This window comes from Nymphalis io, chromosome 23 (assembly GCF_905147045.1).
Source record: "Nymphalis io chromosome 23, ilAglIoxx1.1, whole genome shotgun sequence".
NCBI classification, from domain to species: Eukaryota; Metazoa; Arthropoda; class Insecta; order Lepidoptera; family Nymphalidae; genus Nymphalis; species Nymphalis io.
Genome location: NC_065910.1, coordinates 3009399 through 3026110, shown reverse-complemented (window position 1 = coordinate 3026110; position 16712 = coordinate 3009399). Strand labels below are relative to the sequence as shown.

At 32.1% G+C, this 16712-nt stretch overlaps 1 protein-coding gene across 3 annotated transcripts in view; it reads left to right on the top strand.

Annotated features, from left to right (window-relative positions):
* LOC126777625 (multiple C2 and transmembrane domain-containing protein-like) overlaps nt 1-16712 on the top strand; it is a 79878-nt gene that overhangs the window by 22342 nt on the left and 40824 nt on the right. For all 3 annotated transcript variants that reach the window (XR_007670070.1, XM_050500721.1, XM_050500719.1), the window contains exons 4-6: nt 3622-3733; nt 5909-6063; nt 15128-15319. Coding sequence is in view for 2 of the 3 variants with exons in the window: in XM_050500721.1 (XP_050356678.1) it covers nt 3622-3733; nt 5909-6063; nt 15128-15319 (459 nt within the window). In the remaining variant the exon portion in view is untranslated. The remainder of the gene's footprint in view (nt 1-3621; nt 3734-5908; nt 6064-15127; nt 15320-16712) is intronic.

Genomic DNA, 16712 nt, shown 5'->3' with positions numbered 1-16712 from the left:
AATACCATGTACTGCTGTTTTGCGGTTGAATATATGATGAGTGGGTGGTACCACCAAAATTAGAGTAAAGGAATACATTCTAAACATTAAAGAGAAGATGAGGGCCTATCAGTGGATGATTTGTTCCACTTTTATAAGCAGTTTAATAGTATAAAATAAACATTATTTATGTAAATTGATTATCAATATCCTAATTTATAATGTAATTAGTATTCTTAATTCGTACAAAACCAAGTTCTTAATTGGATTTTAATGTCCTTATTGATCGGCGCCTATATTTCGGGATCACAGGCAGGCTATGCTATCGTCCCTGATTACCTCACAAACTTAGGTGATTGACATTAATTATGTTAGGAGAATATACCTATATAAAAATAGACAAAGATAGTACAGTTCAGAAACTTACCCTTCTCTGTTTATCAACTGGTTATTTCTTTTTTCTGTTGTGTAGTTACTGACGAAGTTTAGTTTATTAATGAAAATTTGTTAAAAAAACAATCGTATCATGCATTTTATATATTTTTATTTATAGAGTCGAGCAAATGGGCTACCTGGTGGCGGTCACCATAGACATTGGCGCTGTAAGAAATCTAAACCGTTCCTTATATCGTCAATGCGCAACCAACCTTCGGAATTAAAATTTATGTCCCTTGGGCCTGTAGTAACACTGGCTCACTCACTCTTCAAACCAAAACGCAACAAAATTAAGTATTGCTATTTAGCAGTAGAATATCTGATGAAATGGTGTTACCTACCGAGACTGTCTTGTACAAAGTCTTAATACCAAATAAATCAAGTATGTTTACCTCAAATGTTGAATAATAATTATGGTGGTATGGTAATATCGACCACTAAATTCAATTGCCTCTAAAGGTGAGACTGTTTCATGTTAAGCATTTCTTTTTACGTTGGATTACCATTAGACATAAGTCCTAGTAATTACGTAATTACTAAAGTTAGTGTAATACTTATCCAATAAAATGTAGTTCTAAAATATTCTTAATTAAATTGTTTTAATTATAACTAATGATCGATGAATTACCGGTGTATTATAAAACAAAAATTTTCGAATTAAAACTAATTTTCAAACGTTCATGAAAGTATTTTATATATATTTATATATTATATACACATTAAGGACTTGCAACGAATGTTTTTTTTTTTTAATTTTGATTGGTTACCAGATTGTGATTTATATAGCCCTGGTGTAAATACGATCATATGAGTTCATGGACCTAAAATAATATATTATAAACAGATAAATATATAATAAAATTGTATAAAAACATAGCATCTTAATTAAATAAATGTATATTTTTATTATTGTAATAATATAATAAGGTTATATAGTATACGCGCCACACAACACAAGATATAGAGAACGGCAGCAGATTAGGGGTGTGAAAACATTTGATAAGATAACTCATGATGTGTGCTGTCTAGCTATACGCGTCGGTCTTACCCCTAAAGCGTATCATTTGAGTTCAGAATATATAAACGATTATTCGATATGTGCATGAATCGTCAAGAGGAGATTTATGACATATCCATAAACCGTTCAATTTTTATGTCATGAATAAATGATTTAAATGATTTTGTGGTAACATTTTCTTAAATTAAAGAATGTTCTGACGTCCTAAATCTACCAAGAGGGTATTCGTCGTGGCGTATAATATTAATGTATTTTTTGCGAGGCCTTGCGTGACTTAAATTTTCTCTGTTTTATCGAATGCTATTAATAGATGCATCAATAAAATCGAAGCCTACATTATGCTTGGTATTGTAAATTATCTAAGTAAAAGGACGAAAATAATTATGTTAAAAAATATACTTTTCGATGGTGTTATAATGTTAAATAAGCCCGATGAAATCTTAAACATTTTGATATTTATTATATGTAAAAAACATGTTATTAAATATAGTCGAATAATTTAATGTAAAATTTAATATTTTGTAATTACCTACAAAATTTATATTTTTTCTTGGTAATATATTTATTTATAGTTTTACACATATTTTATCATAGTTTTTTGTCAATACCTTCATTGTTTAATTTTAAAAATAACTATACATGTTTCGAGCTTTTTTTTATATTTTTCCATATTAAAAAATAATAATTGTGTTTTCTCATTATAAGTGTTCTTTATGGGAAATAAATATCTATAAACCAAATAGCAATAGCTCTTATATCTCAATGGTTAGAACATGAGAATCTTAACCGAAAACATCAATTCAAACTCGGGCAAGCGTAATTGAATTTCAGTTGCTTAATTTGTGTCTATAATTCATCTCGTTCTCGGGAACGTGCATCTGTCGAATCAAAATGGGCCACATGTGTTTCCACCGCTTTGTATATTGTAAAATGTACTAGTACAGGCTTATTAATTTTTTTTTTTTGGCTTTTTTAAACGATTGTTTCGTTCAAAAATTTTATCCACGTTTACGTACTGAGTGTACATTTTTTTGACTTCCTGGCATTCGGAACGTTTTTAAATAATTGTTTTCAACGGTGACGCTGACGACAGACGGCGATTTAAATTCGTTTAAAAAAGTTTCAATGTATCTAGATATCGTAAACGGGAACAAGTTCTCAATAAAAAAGATACTTTTTTATTTTCTAAGGAAAATATTTAATATGCCAGCTGATATAGATTTACAAATAGAATAAAAACTCCACATAGGTATTCAAAAGTGTAATTACCCTCTGTCGATCGCAGTATATCAAATTTATAGTTTTATTAAAATTAGTGCCGAAAAAGCCGAAAATGGGTTCAATTTTATATGAAAATGTTAGCGTTCATGATATTAATATGACTAGCTTCAGCACCAATATATATAACATATAGCAAAACCTGCGAACGTGAATAAATTACCTTTCAATTATCATTATAATCATATTTAAATAACATAGAAGAAATTAAATTATTTTTTTCAACTTGGAATTGAGCCTAAGCACCTATTGATGAAAGCACTTTACTGGTGGTAGGTGTGCAAGCTCGTCTGGGTAGGTACCACCCACTTATCAGATATTCTACCGCAAAACAGCAGTACTTGGTATTCTTGTGTTCCGGTTTGAAGGGCCAGTGTAATTACAGGCACAAGGGACATAACATCTTAGTTCCCAAGGTTGGTGGCGCATTCGTGATGTAAGCGATGGTTAACATTTCTTACAATGCTAATGTCTATGGGCGTTGGTGATCACTTACTATCAGGTGGCCCATATGCTCGTCCGCCTTCCTATTCTACATAAAATAGCACTCAAAACTCATTCCCAAAAAAATTATAAAAAACTAGATAAATCTTGTTTATAAAGATTGTGTTGGTCTTATAAATTGAAACAAAAATGAATAAATAAATTTCCAGTATAAATTGTGATAAGAAATTCATTAGAAGTTTATTCCGGTTCGGAACACATCTGTAGGATGCAGTATTGTTTTCTGTTATGTTCTCTTGTTTGAATCCAGTTTTGCGAACAAAATAAAAAAAATTAAAGCTTAACTTTTTTCTATTCAAAAAAGAGTGGCATTCAGCAACAGAAAACATTTTAATTTAACAATACTTATTTAGACGACCCTGAAAATTGCTACAGTCTAATTAACGTTTTTTTTTTATTTCACGTAGGAACCAGACGAAGGTCAAAAACTAAGAGAACAGCACTTACGACAATATGCCTTCTTTCAACTAAGGATACATTTAAAAAGAGGTCAAAATTTAATCGCAATGGACAAGAATGGTAAGTACTGTATTATTTATCACTACACAAGACATGACATCCACGTAGGCCGAAGCTACACTCGCACGAGAGCCACAAAACACAAATAAGACACATAAACACAAGTAAGGCTGAGCAAAAAAAAAACACATTTCAACACGAGTGCAAATCATTTATGATATATGCTTAATTTACAAATAACGATTTACTTATCTAAATACTATGAAACGTCAAGGGTTGTATAGTTAGAGTATGAGTTGTCCTCTTCTTTCGAATGTCAAATTACAAATGATAGAAAAAGATAAATCAATGTGTGACTGTTCCGTTCTACTCAAGCATTTAAGAAATATTTTTAAATCAATTATGCATTGAATTCTCATAATATATTATTCAATAATGATTATTTAATATATAAAATGCTTAAATGTTTATAAAACTGAATGTAGTTAATATTTATAACCAATTAAAAAAGTTTTAAGTACTATGTGTGAATTCCGAATCGTATAACGTGATTTTGTACAAACTGATTCCACGAACAGATAAAAATAGTTCTTACTATTTATGTGAGTAATTCATAATCAGTGACGTAGCTGTCGTAGGGTGTAGGTGGTGCATGCACCAGGGCCCCGGAGCTCAGGGGTCCTCTAACCTCAGCTTTGAAAAGATAGGAGCATAAAAGAAGAAAAGAAAAAAAAATTACTAACTTAAATTTTGATAAAAATATGTACAGTATGACGTTTGAAATAAAGTTACATGGCTTAGTATGTTCTCGTACAAACCACTTTTTATTTAAATTGTATATACCTGCAACATCAATCAGGGGCCGAATTCTTCTAATTTATAACGAATACGATACGTTTCCGATTCAATTCCGATTCAACTTTGAATCATCTGTATTTATTTGAATCGGAACCGAACCGATAATATTTTAACATATACCGTTATGTCAAAAACAAACGTAATTGTTAACTTTTATGGTAATAGTCGATAATTAAATTAAAGAATAGGAAAACGGAAAAACGGCAACGATCACGCATATTTACCCAATGGCCAAGTGGACACGCGGCCGGGCAGGTCTTGTAGGAGCGGTAGTTAGCCATTTTTTGTAACTTTATGATTTGACTTTTCTAAAGAATTAGGAAACCTAATCAATATCACAAAAATAGTCAAAGACTTAATAAATAGGTATAGATACCTACTTACTGAGTAATTGGTAGGTAGACCTACAAACCGATATTTAATAATTAACAATAAATATTGTTTTTAATTAAAAATAAATGCGTGTTTTGCCCGGTGGGGGTTTTTTTATAATTTAAATACGATAATGACATGTGACAATATTATACAAAACGTTATTTATTTACTAAGTAATAAGCTATTTATGATTTAGTAGGTATTTATAAAAATATATTATATATTAAATCCAGTACATTTAATATCAAAAAATTTATAATTATAAAAATATTTCAAAAGAATGATTGCTTATCTAGGAATTAACATTTCAGCCATAAGCAGTGGGTTTGATTTCCGTTGATAATAATGTCGCACATCTAACATATATAAACCATAAAAATATTCGTATAATAGAATAACCATAAAAGATAAATAATAATATATAATTCATTTAAAAAATTACAGACTAAATATAATTCCAGACAACCATTTCTTATAAGGCAAGGAGGTTTTATTACCACACAATAATTTTATAGCTTTTATATAAATTCAACACAAACACGTCAATCTGTATTATATTATATAAATGTATTTATTTTATTTCGCACTTTTTTAAATTTTTATTGCATTTTTTTAGTGCTTTTGCTTTTAGTAATTCTCCTGTAGATGTAGTTACAATATTTATTTTTGACACCGTAGCGTAAATAAGTAGAATAAAAAAAATAATTTATTAAAAAAACCACATAATTGGCAATACATTGTTAGCTATGCATTTGTATTTAGAATATAATTTTTAGTTATGAATCATATTTCATTTTGATCGCTAAGCGTTCATTCCGTTTTCGAAATTTAAGAATAAAAATACGGTTCTTTTTAAAAATACAAAAATAACAGATAAAAATATAATTAAACTGTAGTAGACTAGCCCCTTTCCTATAGATAAAGTAAGCTTTGTTCGTTCGTTATATTATTTTTGCTTCTTAATTTTTTCTAATTACGCGTTTTGTGGGGTCCCAAAACCAGGATTGTTGTCAGGCACCAGTGATCCATACGTGAAGTTTAAGGCTGCGGGCAGACTACTGCATAAATCAAGAATAGTGTATCGGGACCTTAATCCTGTGTGGGATGAATGTTTCACGGTGCCAATCGAAGATCCTTTCCAGCCAGTGCAATTGAAGGTGAGATGTCGTCTTATTATATTTTAAATATATATTGAATGTGGTTGATAAGAGATATAATTCGGTGGCAGCTTTACATTTAATATAACCTATATAATGACAATCTAAAAGAGCTTCTATGATCGCACCACTAAAGTATATTATTGATTATGATTGAAGGTTGCTTACGATGTTTTCCATCATCGAGCGCGAGATAAATTATAACGACAAATGTAATAAAAACAAGAACATTCAGTGGTGTGCTTGAACCCACAGTGATCGGTTTATATTCAGATGCTCTGACCACATACATTTAATATAAGATTTTCAATTAACGCACAAGAAAGAAGAAGTAATTCTTTTATCTAATTTGATTGAGTATTTCCATTCGATAAGGTTGATTAATTCCCTACAGTGCCATTGTAGACTCTCTTAATGAGATGGAGAAATCGTAATGAAAGAAAGAGATAAATATATATATTACATCTTGTTCCACTCTTCTTTGATTGATTTTTCAATTAGTGAGCATCGTTTATAGAATAAAGAAAGAAAAATCGTAAATACATTCATTGATTTTGTTTTCCCTTTGACTTATATACTACTGGTGGTAGGGCTTTGTGCAAGCTCGTCTGGGTAGGTACCACCCACTCATCAGATATTCTACCGCAAAACAGCAATACTTGATATTGTTGTGTTCCGGTTTGAAGGGTGAGTGAGCCAGTGTAATTACAGGCACAAGGGACATAAAATCTTAGTTCCCAAGATTGGTGGCGCATTGGATATGTAAGCGATGGTTGACATTTCTTACAATGCCAATGTCTAAGAGCGTTGGTGACCACTTACCATCAGGTGGCCCATATGCTCGTCCGCCTTCCTATTCTATAAAAAAAAAAAAAAATATTTATTTTCTAACAGTTTTACTTGGTGGTAGGGCTTTGTACTAGCCCGTCTGGGTAGCTTACATCCACTCATCAGATATTAAAAAGCAATACTTAGTATTTTGTTATGTTCCGGTTTGAAGAGTGAGTGAGCCGGTGTAACTACAGGCACAAGAGACATAACATCTTAGTTCCCAGGGCTGGTGGCGCACTGACAATGTAAGGAATAGTTAATCTTTCTTTCAACGCCAATGTCTATGAGTGATGGTGACCATTTACCATTAGGTGGCCCATCTGCCCGTCCGACTTCCTATATACATAATATTATTCTCAAACACGTCAGGAGAATATCACGGGATTACAGAAAGTATATGTCATATACATTACCCGTCCCAGCTGTGTCACCCGGGCACTCACGGCGATGACAGTGCACTGTCATAAAATAAACTCATAAATTATAACTTCTTTCACATTATTCATCATTATATGTATATAGTTCTCTTTCTCCTTCATATATATATATATATATATATATATATATATATATATATATACCGTACATTACCGTACATTATATATACCGTACATTTTTTTTAATTTATATATATATATATATAATTTACAATATCATTTCTCCTATCAATAAGTACATAGCAAGAGAGTAACATACATACCAAATTATTATTTGAAACGTACACTCAGGCTAATAAACAATATATTTTTATTAAAACATATTTTAGTTGGTTTTTAAAAAGTCAAAATCCAGGTAACTTCTATAACCACTTTTAAATCGGCATTTTATAATTTTAATTTTAAAATACAATTAAACCACCATCGATTAACAATCAAAAAATTATATGTATATATAATAATCGTATACAATTATATTTATATATCCTGTATGAACATCAACGAATACTACGAGTTCGCCAAGCTCTTCTATCATTTATATAATCCTGTACAGTATAAAAGGCTTATTATACAGTTTATTATTATATTATTTATTTATTTTTTAAATTACCAACTCGGTCAGTTCGGGAAAATATTTTTTTAATTCAAATTTCAACTCAAACGTAACATGTATTTTAATTGATACGAAAAACCTACATGCAATTTAATCTGTATAGTAAGAGGTAGTACGTTGGTACATTGAGATGCATAACTTATAATTTAGTTAGCAAATTTACATTTTGAATAATTATTTTCTTGTGTTTCGAATTATCACAATATTATATGGCCCACAATATACCAAACCTAATGCGACCATATGTCCTGTTTTGGATGAGACAGTCCTGTCTTCAAGCTAAGTGTCCCACAATCTTACACTTAAAAACCGCTATGACAATCAGACAGCCCCCAGGAAATAAGGCGGACAAGGAAATGGTTTTCCGAAAAAGAGATTAACTAAACTGTACATTTTTTTAATTTAATACTTCTACGTGATGGTACGTCTTTGTGCAAGGTCGCCTGGGTAGGTACCACCCACTCATCAGATATTCTGTAGAATATATCAGATATTCTGTTTTGGTGTACCAAAACAGCAGTACTTTATATTGTTGTGTTCCGATTTAAGGGTAAATAATTCAGTGTAACAGATACGAGGGACATAGAATCTTTGTTCAAGATTGGTGGCGTATTGAGGATATAAGGGATGGTTCATATTAATTTTAAGCTTGTAGACATTTTATTCTCAAAAAAGGCATGTCACTTACATGAGAATACACATATATAGTAATATAACATTCATATTCGTCTGTAGTAGTTACCCATTTAACGCAATGGCTTATTTTTTTTGTTATTGTTTTTTTTAAAGTGAATGTTCTAATACATGTTCAGCCAGTTTGGTCTTAAATGCCTTAAATGAGTGTACTTTTTTATGTGTGTAGGTATTTTACTGTAAAGTCGTGCTCCTTCATATGTTCGGATTTTTGTACCATATGACGTCCTAGTTTTCGGTAAGACAAGAAAGCTAGTTCGATGGGTGGTACGGTTACGATGTTCTTTTGTTTTGGTAAAACTTATATTAGTGTGGAAAGTTTTGTTGAGACTTTTTCTGATTATATAGATATTATATATATAAAGCTGCCGAAAATTCATAATTTTGGTTTTATTATAAAAAATGTTTGTAGTAGAATTCGAAAGGGATAACGAAAGAGAAATTTTATTCTTTTATTTTGTGCTATTTGAAGGTTGTTAATGATATTTAATATGAATATTTCTTACAATAGTCTATTGCCGATGGTTACCACTTTCCATCAAATGACCTCCTTAAAAAATTAAAACTATAATACTTGTGGCGTCTCGCTCTGATGGTATAATTATATCAGGTCGGCTTACACAAACCACAACAATACAAGGGTAATTGCTTGAGGGGAACTCGGAATCATTGAAATAATTATGTGTGGTTTGACTTATACAATGATTATATAATAATTTAAGAGAGCAGACAGCTTAGTGTTATTAGAACGCGTGAATCTTAACCAACGATCGCGGATTCAAACCCAGGAAAGCACTACTGAATTATCATGTTCTTAATTTGTGTTTTTCATCTCGTGCTCGGCGGTGAAGGAAAACATCGTGTGGAAACCTGCATGTGTCTAATTTCTAACACTTCCATCCATAAAGTCGCATTGGAGTAGCGTGGCGCAATGATCGCCAAACTTCGTCATCAAAAGGGAGATGCGATCTTAGCACATCAATGGCGCATTTACAAGCAGTTACATTACCTAACTTTTAGAAATTTCTTCAAGGCCCTATTAATCTTAGCCGAAATTTTCGGGTTCACATCATTTCATGTTTATAATTCATCACCTGTTCTATGACCTTTTACATTTGTATCCACCTATACACACTGGAGCAACGTGGCATAATCTTCAATCTTTTGCCTCTATAGAAGAGGTAATCTAAGTTCAGATGTGTGACATTTACAGGCTAAAATTTTATTTTACTTGCAATTATTATGAGAACTTGTAATTTCAAATTTCCTTCACTGCATAGATATCTTGAATATAACTTGTTCCATAGATGTTTTCACTGTATAAAGATATTTTGCTTAAGAAATTTGATAGCGAGAAGTTATTACATGAATTTGTTATTGCGACTCGTTAAATGTAAGAACAGACTCGAAACTTGCCGCAAAATAGGATCGTGAAATATCAGAAAGCGATATGTGACATTGACCATAATAATTATAGCATTTCAAGAACACACGCATCATCAAAAGGGAGTGAGTCCTTTATTTATATATATTATAAATAAAGAACTCACTCCCTTACACTTATTAATACTGAGAGCCGGTTGGCGTGGTTGGTGAATGCTTGCCTTTCACACCGAAGGTTCGATTCCCACCCAGGACAGATTTTTGTGTGCATGAACATGTCTGTTTGTCCTGAGTCTGGGTGTAATTATCTATATAAGTATGCATTTACAAAAGAAAAATAGTATATGTAGTATATCAGTTGTCTGGTTTCCATAGTACAAGCTCTGTACAAGCTTAATTTGGGATCAGATGACCTTGTGTGAAAAATGTCCCAGGATATATTATATATTATATTTTATTTATTATTTTATTTATTAATCCTTTATTGCACACACTTTACAATCATTTAGTAACATATAATAGCTAGTAGACCATATAGTATGCAAAGGCGGCCTTATCACTTATAGCGATCTCTTCCAGGCAACCTCTGTAAAGAGAAATGTTAATGTGCTTTTTTTAGCCAGGATCACTAATCGGGCATAGTGTGCGAACAACTTATACTTAAAATTTAAGGAGCTTAATACAAATATTTAATATACATATATATACATATACACTTATACATATATACATACATACATACACACATATATACATACATACATACATACAAACTTATTTATTATTATGTTTGTATTATATTTATAATTAGGACGTAATTTAAAATTACGAACTTATACAATTTTAATAGAGAGTCTAGAGAAGCAAAAAGGTCAGTGGGCAGAACACCCGCCCGATGGTCGACTATTTTCAAAAATGGCGGGTGCTCAATTGATGCGATTAGCACAGGGCCTGGAGAATTGGTGCGCCTTTGAGGAGGCCTATGTGCAGTAGTGGATTAATGTGGGCTGAATATGATGATGACGATACAATTTTAAGCTAGATTACATTTCTAAGCATGTGTACACGGCATACTCATAAAACAATATTAATACAGTCTGTTCTTACAGAATTGCAATGAAGAACACGACCGTAAATTGTTAATATTTATGACATTTAACAGACCTCCGCATCAAAATAGCGCATCAACGACTGATGGTGGTTTTCAATATTTGTGGAATACGAAATGTTCTTTCGTATCTAGTGTACAAATTGGATTTAGTAAAAATCTAATGACAGTGGGGTGTTTTATAGACGTAGAAAATGCTTATAACAATGTTGATGTTACATATCTTATTTGTAAATTAGATCAATTAGGTGTAGGCAGTATGCTTTGTAATTATTTGTGGGATTTTTTACATAAACGATGTCTGATTATTGAAGGCCAAGACTTTAAAATTGTAAGATGTACGGGAGTAGGCCTTGCACAGGGAGATCCTATATCTCCATTACTATTTAATGTTGCAACAATTGATATATGTGATACTATTAATTCGATGGATTATATTAGTTTTTCGCAATATGCCGATGACTTTGTAATATTTACTTTTTCTGATAATTTAGTTGACATTCAAAGCCGATTACAAACTGCTTTTGATTGTATAGCCAAAAAATTCCATGATATTAATTTAGAAATTTCATCAACAAAAAGCAAAATATGTATTTTTTCAAGAGGGCACAAATTGCACAATATTAATATTACTCTAAATGATGTAGTTTTGGAAGTCGTGGATAATGTTAAGTACCTGGGGATGTGGCTGGATCGCGGTCTTAGATGGACTAAACATATTAAAGAGATTGTGTCTAGGGTGTCTAAGTTTTTAAATATATTTAAGGTGTTAACAGGATCAGGTTGGGGAGTCCATCCAAAACATATTCGTAAGCTGTATATAACGTTACTTAGAAGTAGATTAGATTATGGTTCATTTTTGTATGACAACTGTTGTAAAACCAATTTATCGAAATTGGACAAAATTCAAAATCAAGCAATGCGAAACATTGGAGGGTTTATAAGGACCACTCCCATACATGTGATGGAGAGTGAACTTTGTTTACCTCCTTTGTATTTAAGAAGATTATATTTGGCAGGAAAATTTTGGCTTAAAAACAGATCACTCTATAATAATACTTCTTTTTCATTAATTAATCAATTAACAGATCTGACACATAACAGATTCTGGACTAACAAGAAAAACCTTTACTTGCACAAATTTCCGAGATGTACAAATCTCAACCATGCAACTCTTTCTCAAGTTTAGGCATGTTTTCATTAGATCAATGGGTAACTAGTATTGATATGTCAAGCATTCTAAAAACAAATATCGAAGGATTTACCGGTTCTAAGCGAGAGTATCATCAAATTAGTTTGCGAAATACTTGTATAAAATACATAAATTCGAATTACTCCAACTGTCAAAAAATATTTACAGATGGTTCGAAAGACAAATATGGAATAGGAGCTGCATTTTTGGATTTCAATTTGAACATTTATTCTAAATTCCAAATTAAAATAGAGGTATCTATAATGGAAGCTGAGCTTGTAGCTATTTTAGAGGCTTTAGGCTATATTGAGTGTACAAGCTACAGTAAAGTAGTTATCTTGTCAGACTCCAAAAGCGCGCTTCAACACCTAGCCCGGTGTACCTCGATCTGTCGAGGGTTACTTGTAGCTTACGCGATTCTAAAGCTTCTATCTAAGTTACAATCAGATGACAAAGTAATTTTCTTTCAATGGATACCATCTCACGTAGGCATAGAAGGGAATGAACAAGTAGATGTACTAGCCAAAGAAGCTATATCTGACGGTGTTGAAGTCCTCTTTACACCTTCATTTGAAAGTTACTTGCCAAATCTAAAAGTGCATTGCTATGATTTATGGAAAGAGTACTTTGACGAAAGAGCTAAGGAGAAAGGTATATGGTACCGTACGATCCAGCCTCATCCATGCAGATATCCTTGGATTGAGAATAGTAACATGAATTTTAATGAAACGTAATTAATTCTGCGGCTTCGGTCTGGGCACATCCCATGCAATAAGTTTGCATTTCTGATGCGGAAATCAACTTCTCCAAACTGCTCAACTTGTAATGTACCTGATGATCTTTTGCACGTATTGATGGAATGTGCTCAGAACGAATCTCTTAGAACTAGACTTAATTTGGATATAAAGTCTGTTGGACAATGCAATGTCATTCTGTCAGATCCGACGTCAAATCTCGCAAAAATGTTGTCCAAATTAAGTCTTAGATCTGTGATTAATTAAGGTATTTTTAAGTTTAATATATTATATTTTGTACCCTCCTAAGAATTCTCAACCAGGGCGGCATGTTCGCTTATGCGAAAAAGCCCTTTTTTTTTTAGAATAAAAAAAAAATGTTCTTTTAGACATAATTACAGTTTTTCTATCAAAAAAATTGCCTTCGTCTTTTTTACATAGAAAATATTTCATATGTCTAAAGTCACAAATGTTTAAATTTTTTTTCTGTTGTTCATGACAATATGAGGTACTTTATTATCACTTATGAAAGATACGTATGCAGTGTCACGTAGTAGGCGTTATCGAAATAAAACACTTTTATTTTCAAGCGTCACCTATGCCTTGCAGATAAATTCAACATTGAAATTTTAATGCAACGAAACAATATGTGCTGGCACAAAAACTCCATTAACAAAAAAAAAAACATTGGCATTGCGGTCGCAGTTTTACGTCAATAATAAAATATTTACTTGACAATGGCAGAATATTTTGTGCCCGAGTAAAGATACGAGACAGAAAAAAAACAAAGATATAAAACGGTCCACTTAAATGTATTATTCTGTTAATTATATTCTTACTGTTTTTTTTTCTAAACCATAATCATTTACTCATTAACGTCAACAGAAACTTTGAGTTCGGGAAGTAATCAATAACACAAATTATATATATGTAACAAATGAGTTTTGTTCCGACAATTCATTGTTGCCATTTGTCATTTAAACCCTTTCGGCTATTCTGATGAACAATGAAAGGAACTTATGCTTTCATTACTAAAGTAATTTACGCCTTTCTAATTTAGTAGTATTATGTCTTCCACATAATGAATATGCCTAATCGACATTTGGTGTGAATTGGATAGGATTGACTGCCTCGTTGATTTAGTGGCTAAATGTAAGGCCGCAGACCAGGTCCTGGGTTCAATTTCCAGGTCGGGTCAGTAAAAAGTTATTGTGTCTTTCTCTCAGAAAATTCTCAGTTTGGAAAGTGGAAGTGGTCTGGAAGTTGGAAGTGTACACTCCCGTGCCTCGGAAAGCACGTAAAGCCGTTGTTCTTGCGCCTAAACTATTTCCTGTCGTGTCGGATTGCCGTCCCATCGGATTATGAAAGCTAGGGTTTAGAGAGAGCACCTATGTTTGCGCACACAGTTATTCACTATAATATCTCCTGCGATTAATAATCTCTCTTGAGATTGGTCTAAATCGGTCTAGACGACATTATATGGGATAAGACGCAGTGAGAAACGCAGTTAAAGTTAGGTAGACTTATATTATATTTCACTTTCATATAATAAAATATTATATCACTTTTGAATAGTCATTTTACAATTTCAATTTTAACACAAAGATACCGGTTTTGTATGTAGATTCTATCGAGAAGAACCTGCAACAAATTCAGTAGTTATTCTTTTTTACAATCCAACAATTACATGTAATAATTATATACAATCATTACAATGAGCCATATATATATGTATATATATATATATATATATATATATATATATATATATATATATATATATATATATATATATTTAATTTGAATTTTCAATTTAATTATTAGTTAATGTAAAATGGTCTGCGGAATTTAAAACCTAATGAATGTAAAACTACCACTGAAGAGAATCGGCAAGAAATTCGTAAATACTGTATTAGGCTACGACACACGGGCGGACGTTTAAAGCGGGTAAAACCTCCGGGAGCAGCAACTATTAGTTATATTTAAAAAAACTACCATACACTTTATCCGGTGTGTATTTTTTTTCACATTTTAATATAATTAAAGACAATTGAAATATTTTATAATCGACAGGTTTTCGATTATGATTGGGGCTTGCAAGATGACTTCATGGGCTCTTGCCACCTGGACCTCACAGCGCTGGAGCTGGGACGTTCTCAGGACCTGGTGCTGTGTTTGCGTGATCCAAGCAAACCTGTCCAGGATTTGGGGGAAATTGTCCTCAACGTGACGCTTTACCCAAAATCGCAAGAGGACAAAGAAGCAGTAAGTACTTTAGAAGCTTTTGTTATAGAATGTATAAATAAAAACATACGTTTATGTTTTGTTATTTGACTGCGTTATTGGTATAATGGATAACTTTATAAGACCCTGAGATCCTGGCGTTCAAACAATTCTACTCAAAGAACTGAAAGGAAGAGCGTCTTCAAATATTTAAAATATCAGGAACAGTTCAATGTCCAAAAATAGTATAAGGAAAATATTACTCATCTCGAGAACTTCCAAACTATGCGCACTTATGCGATTTTGTTATTTTACACAAATCCTATCCAAAATACATTTTTCTTCATATCTACGATTAGCTAGCAATTATATACAGTACAGTAACAGCCTGTTAATGTCCCACTGCTGGGCTAAGGCCTCCTTTCCCTTTTGAGGAGAAGGTTTGGAGCTTATTCCACCACGCTGCTCCAATGCGGGTTGGTAGAATACACATGTGGCAGAATTTCAATGAAATTAGACACATGCAGGTAACCTCACGATGTTTTCCTTCACCGTCAAGCATGAGATGAATTATACTCACAAATTAAGCACATGAAAATTCAGTGGTGCTTGCCCGGGTTTGAACCCACGATACATAAATTAAATTAATGCATTTACTTTTAACATGAATACCATGAAAAATGTAGATATTATTTAATTTGTTACAAAAAATCTATCAAAATACGTAAATTTTTTAAGGATATATAAATATTAATTACTCGATGCTTAAAAAAAACATATCAATAAGAAGCGACGCGTACGTTAAGAACGTATCGCTTGTATAGTTGACGCTGATCGTTTTAAAACATTTTCTTCTTCTCGGTCGTTTACTTCATTGCTGAAGGTCGTGTCCACTCTGATCTAGGGTCTGGGTCACGATCTTTGTGAATTTTCTCCATTCCTTCCTGCCCTCAGCTTTCCTCAGGGCTGTGGTCACTTGGAGACCAGTGAGGTTGGTAACTTGGTCCGACCATCGTGTGGGGCAGCGGCCACTTGGTCGTTTCCCCTCTACTATTACATATAACCATATTGATTCCTTTTTAATTAAGTAGGTGGGTAAATATAAAATAATTTGATTTTATTGAAATATTCTATAGATTATCTAGTAGCCATCCTAGATTGTCAAAAAATGACGTAATTTATGAAGTCTTTATAACGTTTTTATTTTTTAATAAGTAACACGATAACTCGACTTGAGTTTTATTGACAACTCAATTCCAACCTTCTTTAACATTATTACTCGAGAACGATCTCTTCAGTTTTTATTTGCTCAGATTGAAGCTTATATTAAAATCAAATCAAATTAAAATACACTTTATTTAAGTAGGCTTTTTTAAGTAAATTGAATTTAAAGTAAGCATTCAATATTCTGTATAATATTGATAAAGTTGTATTT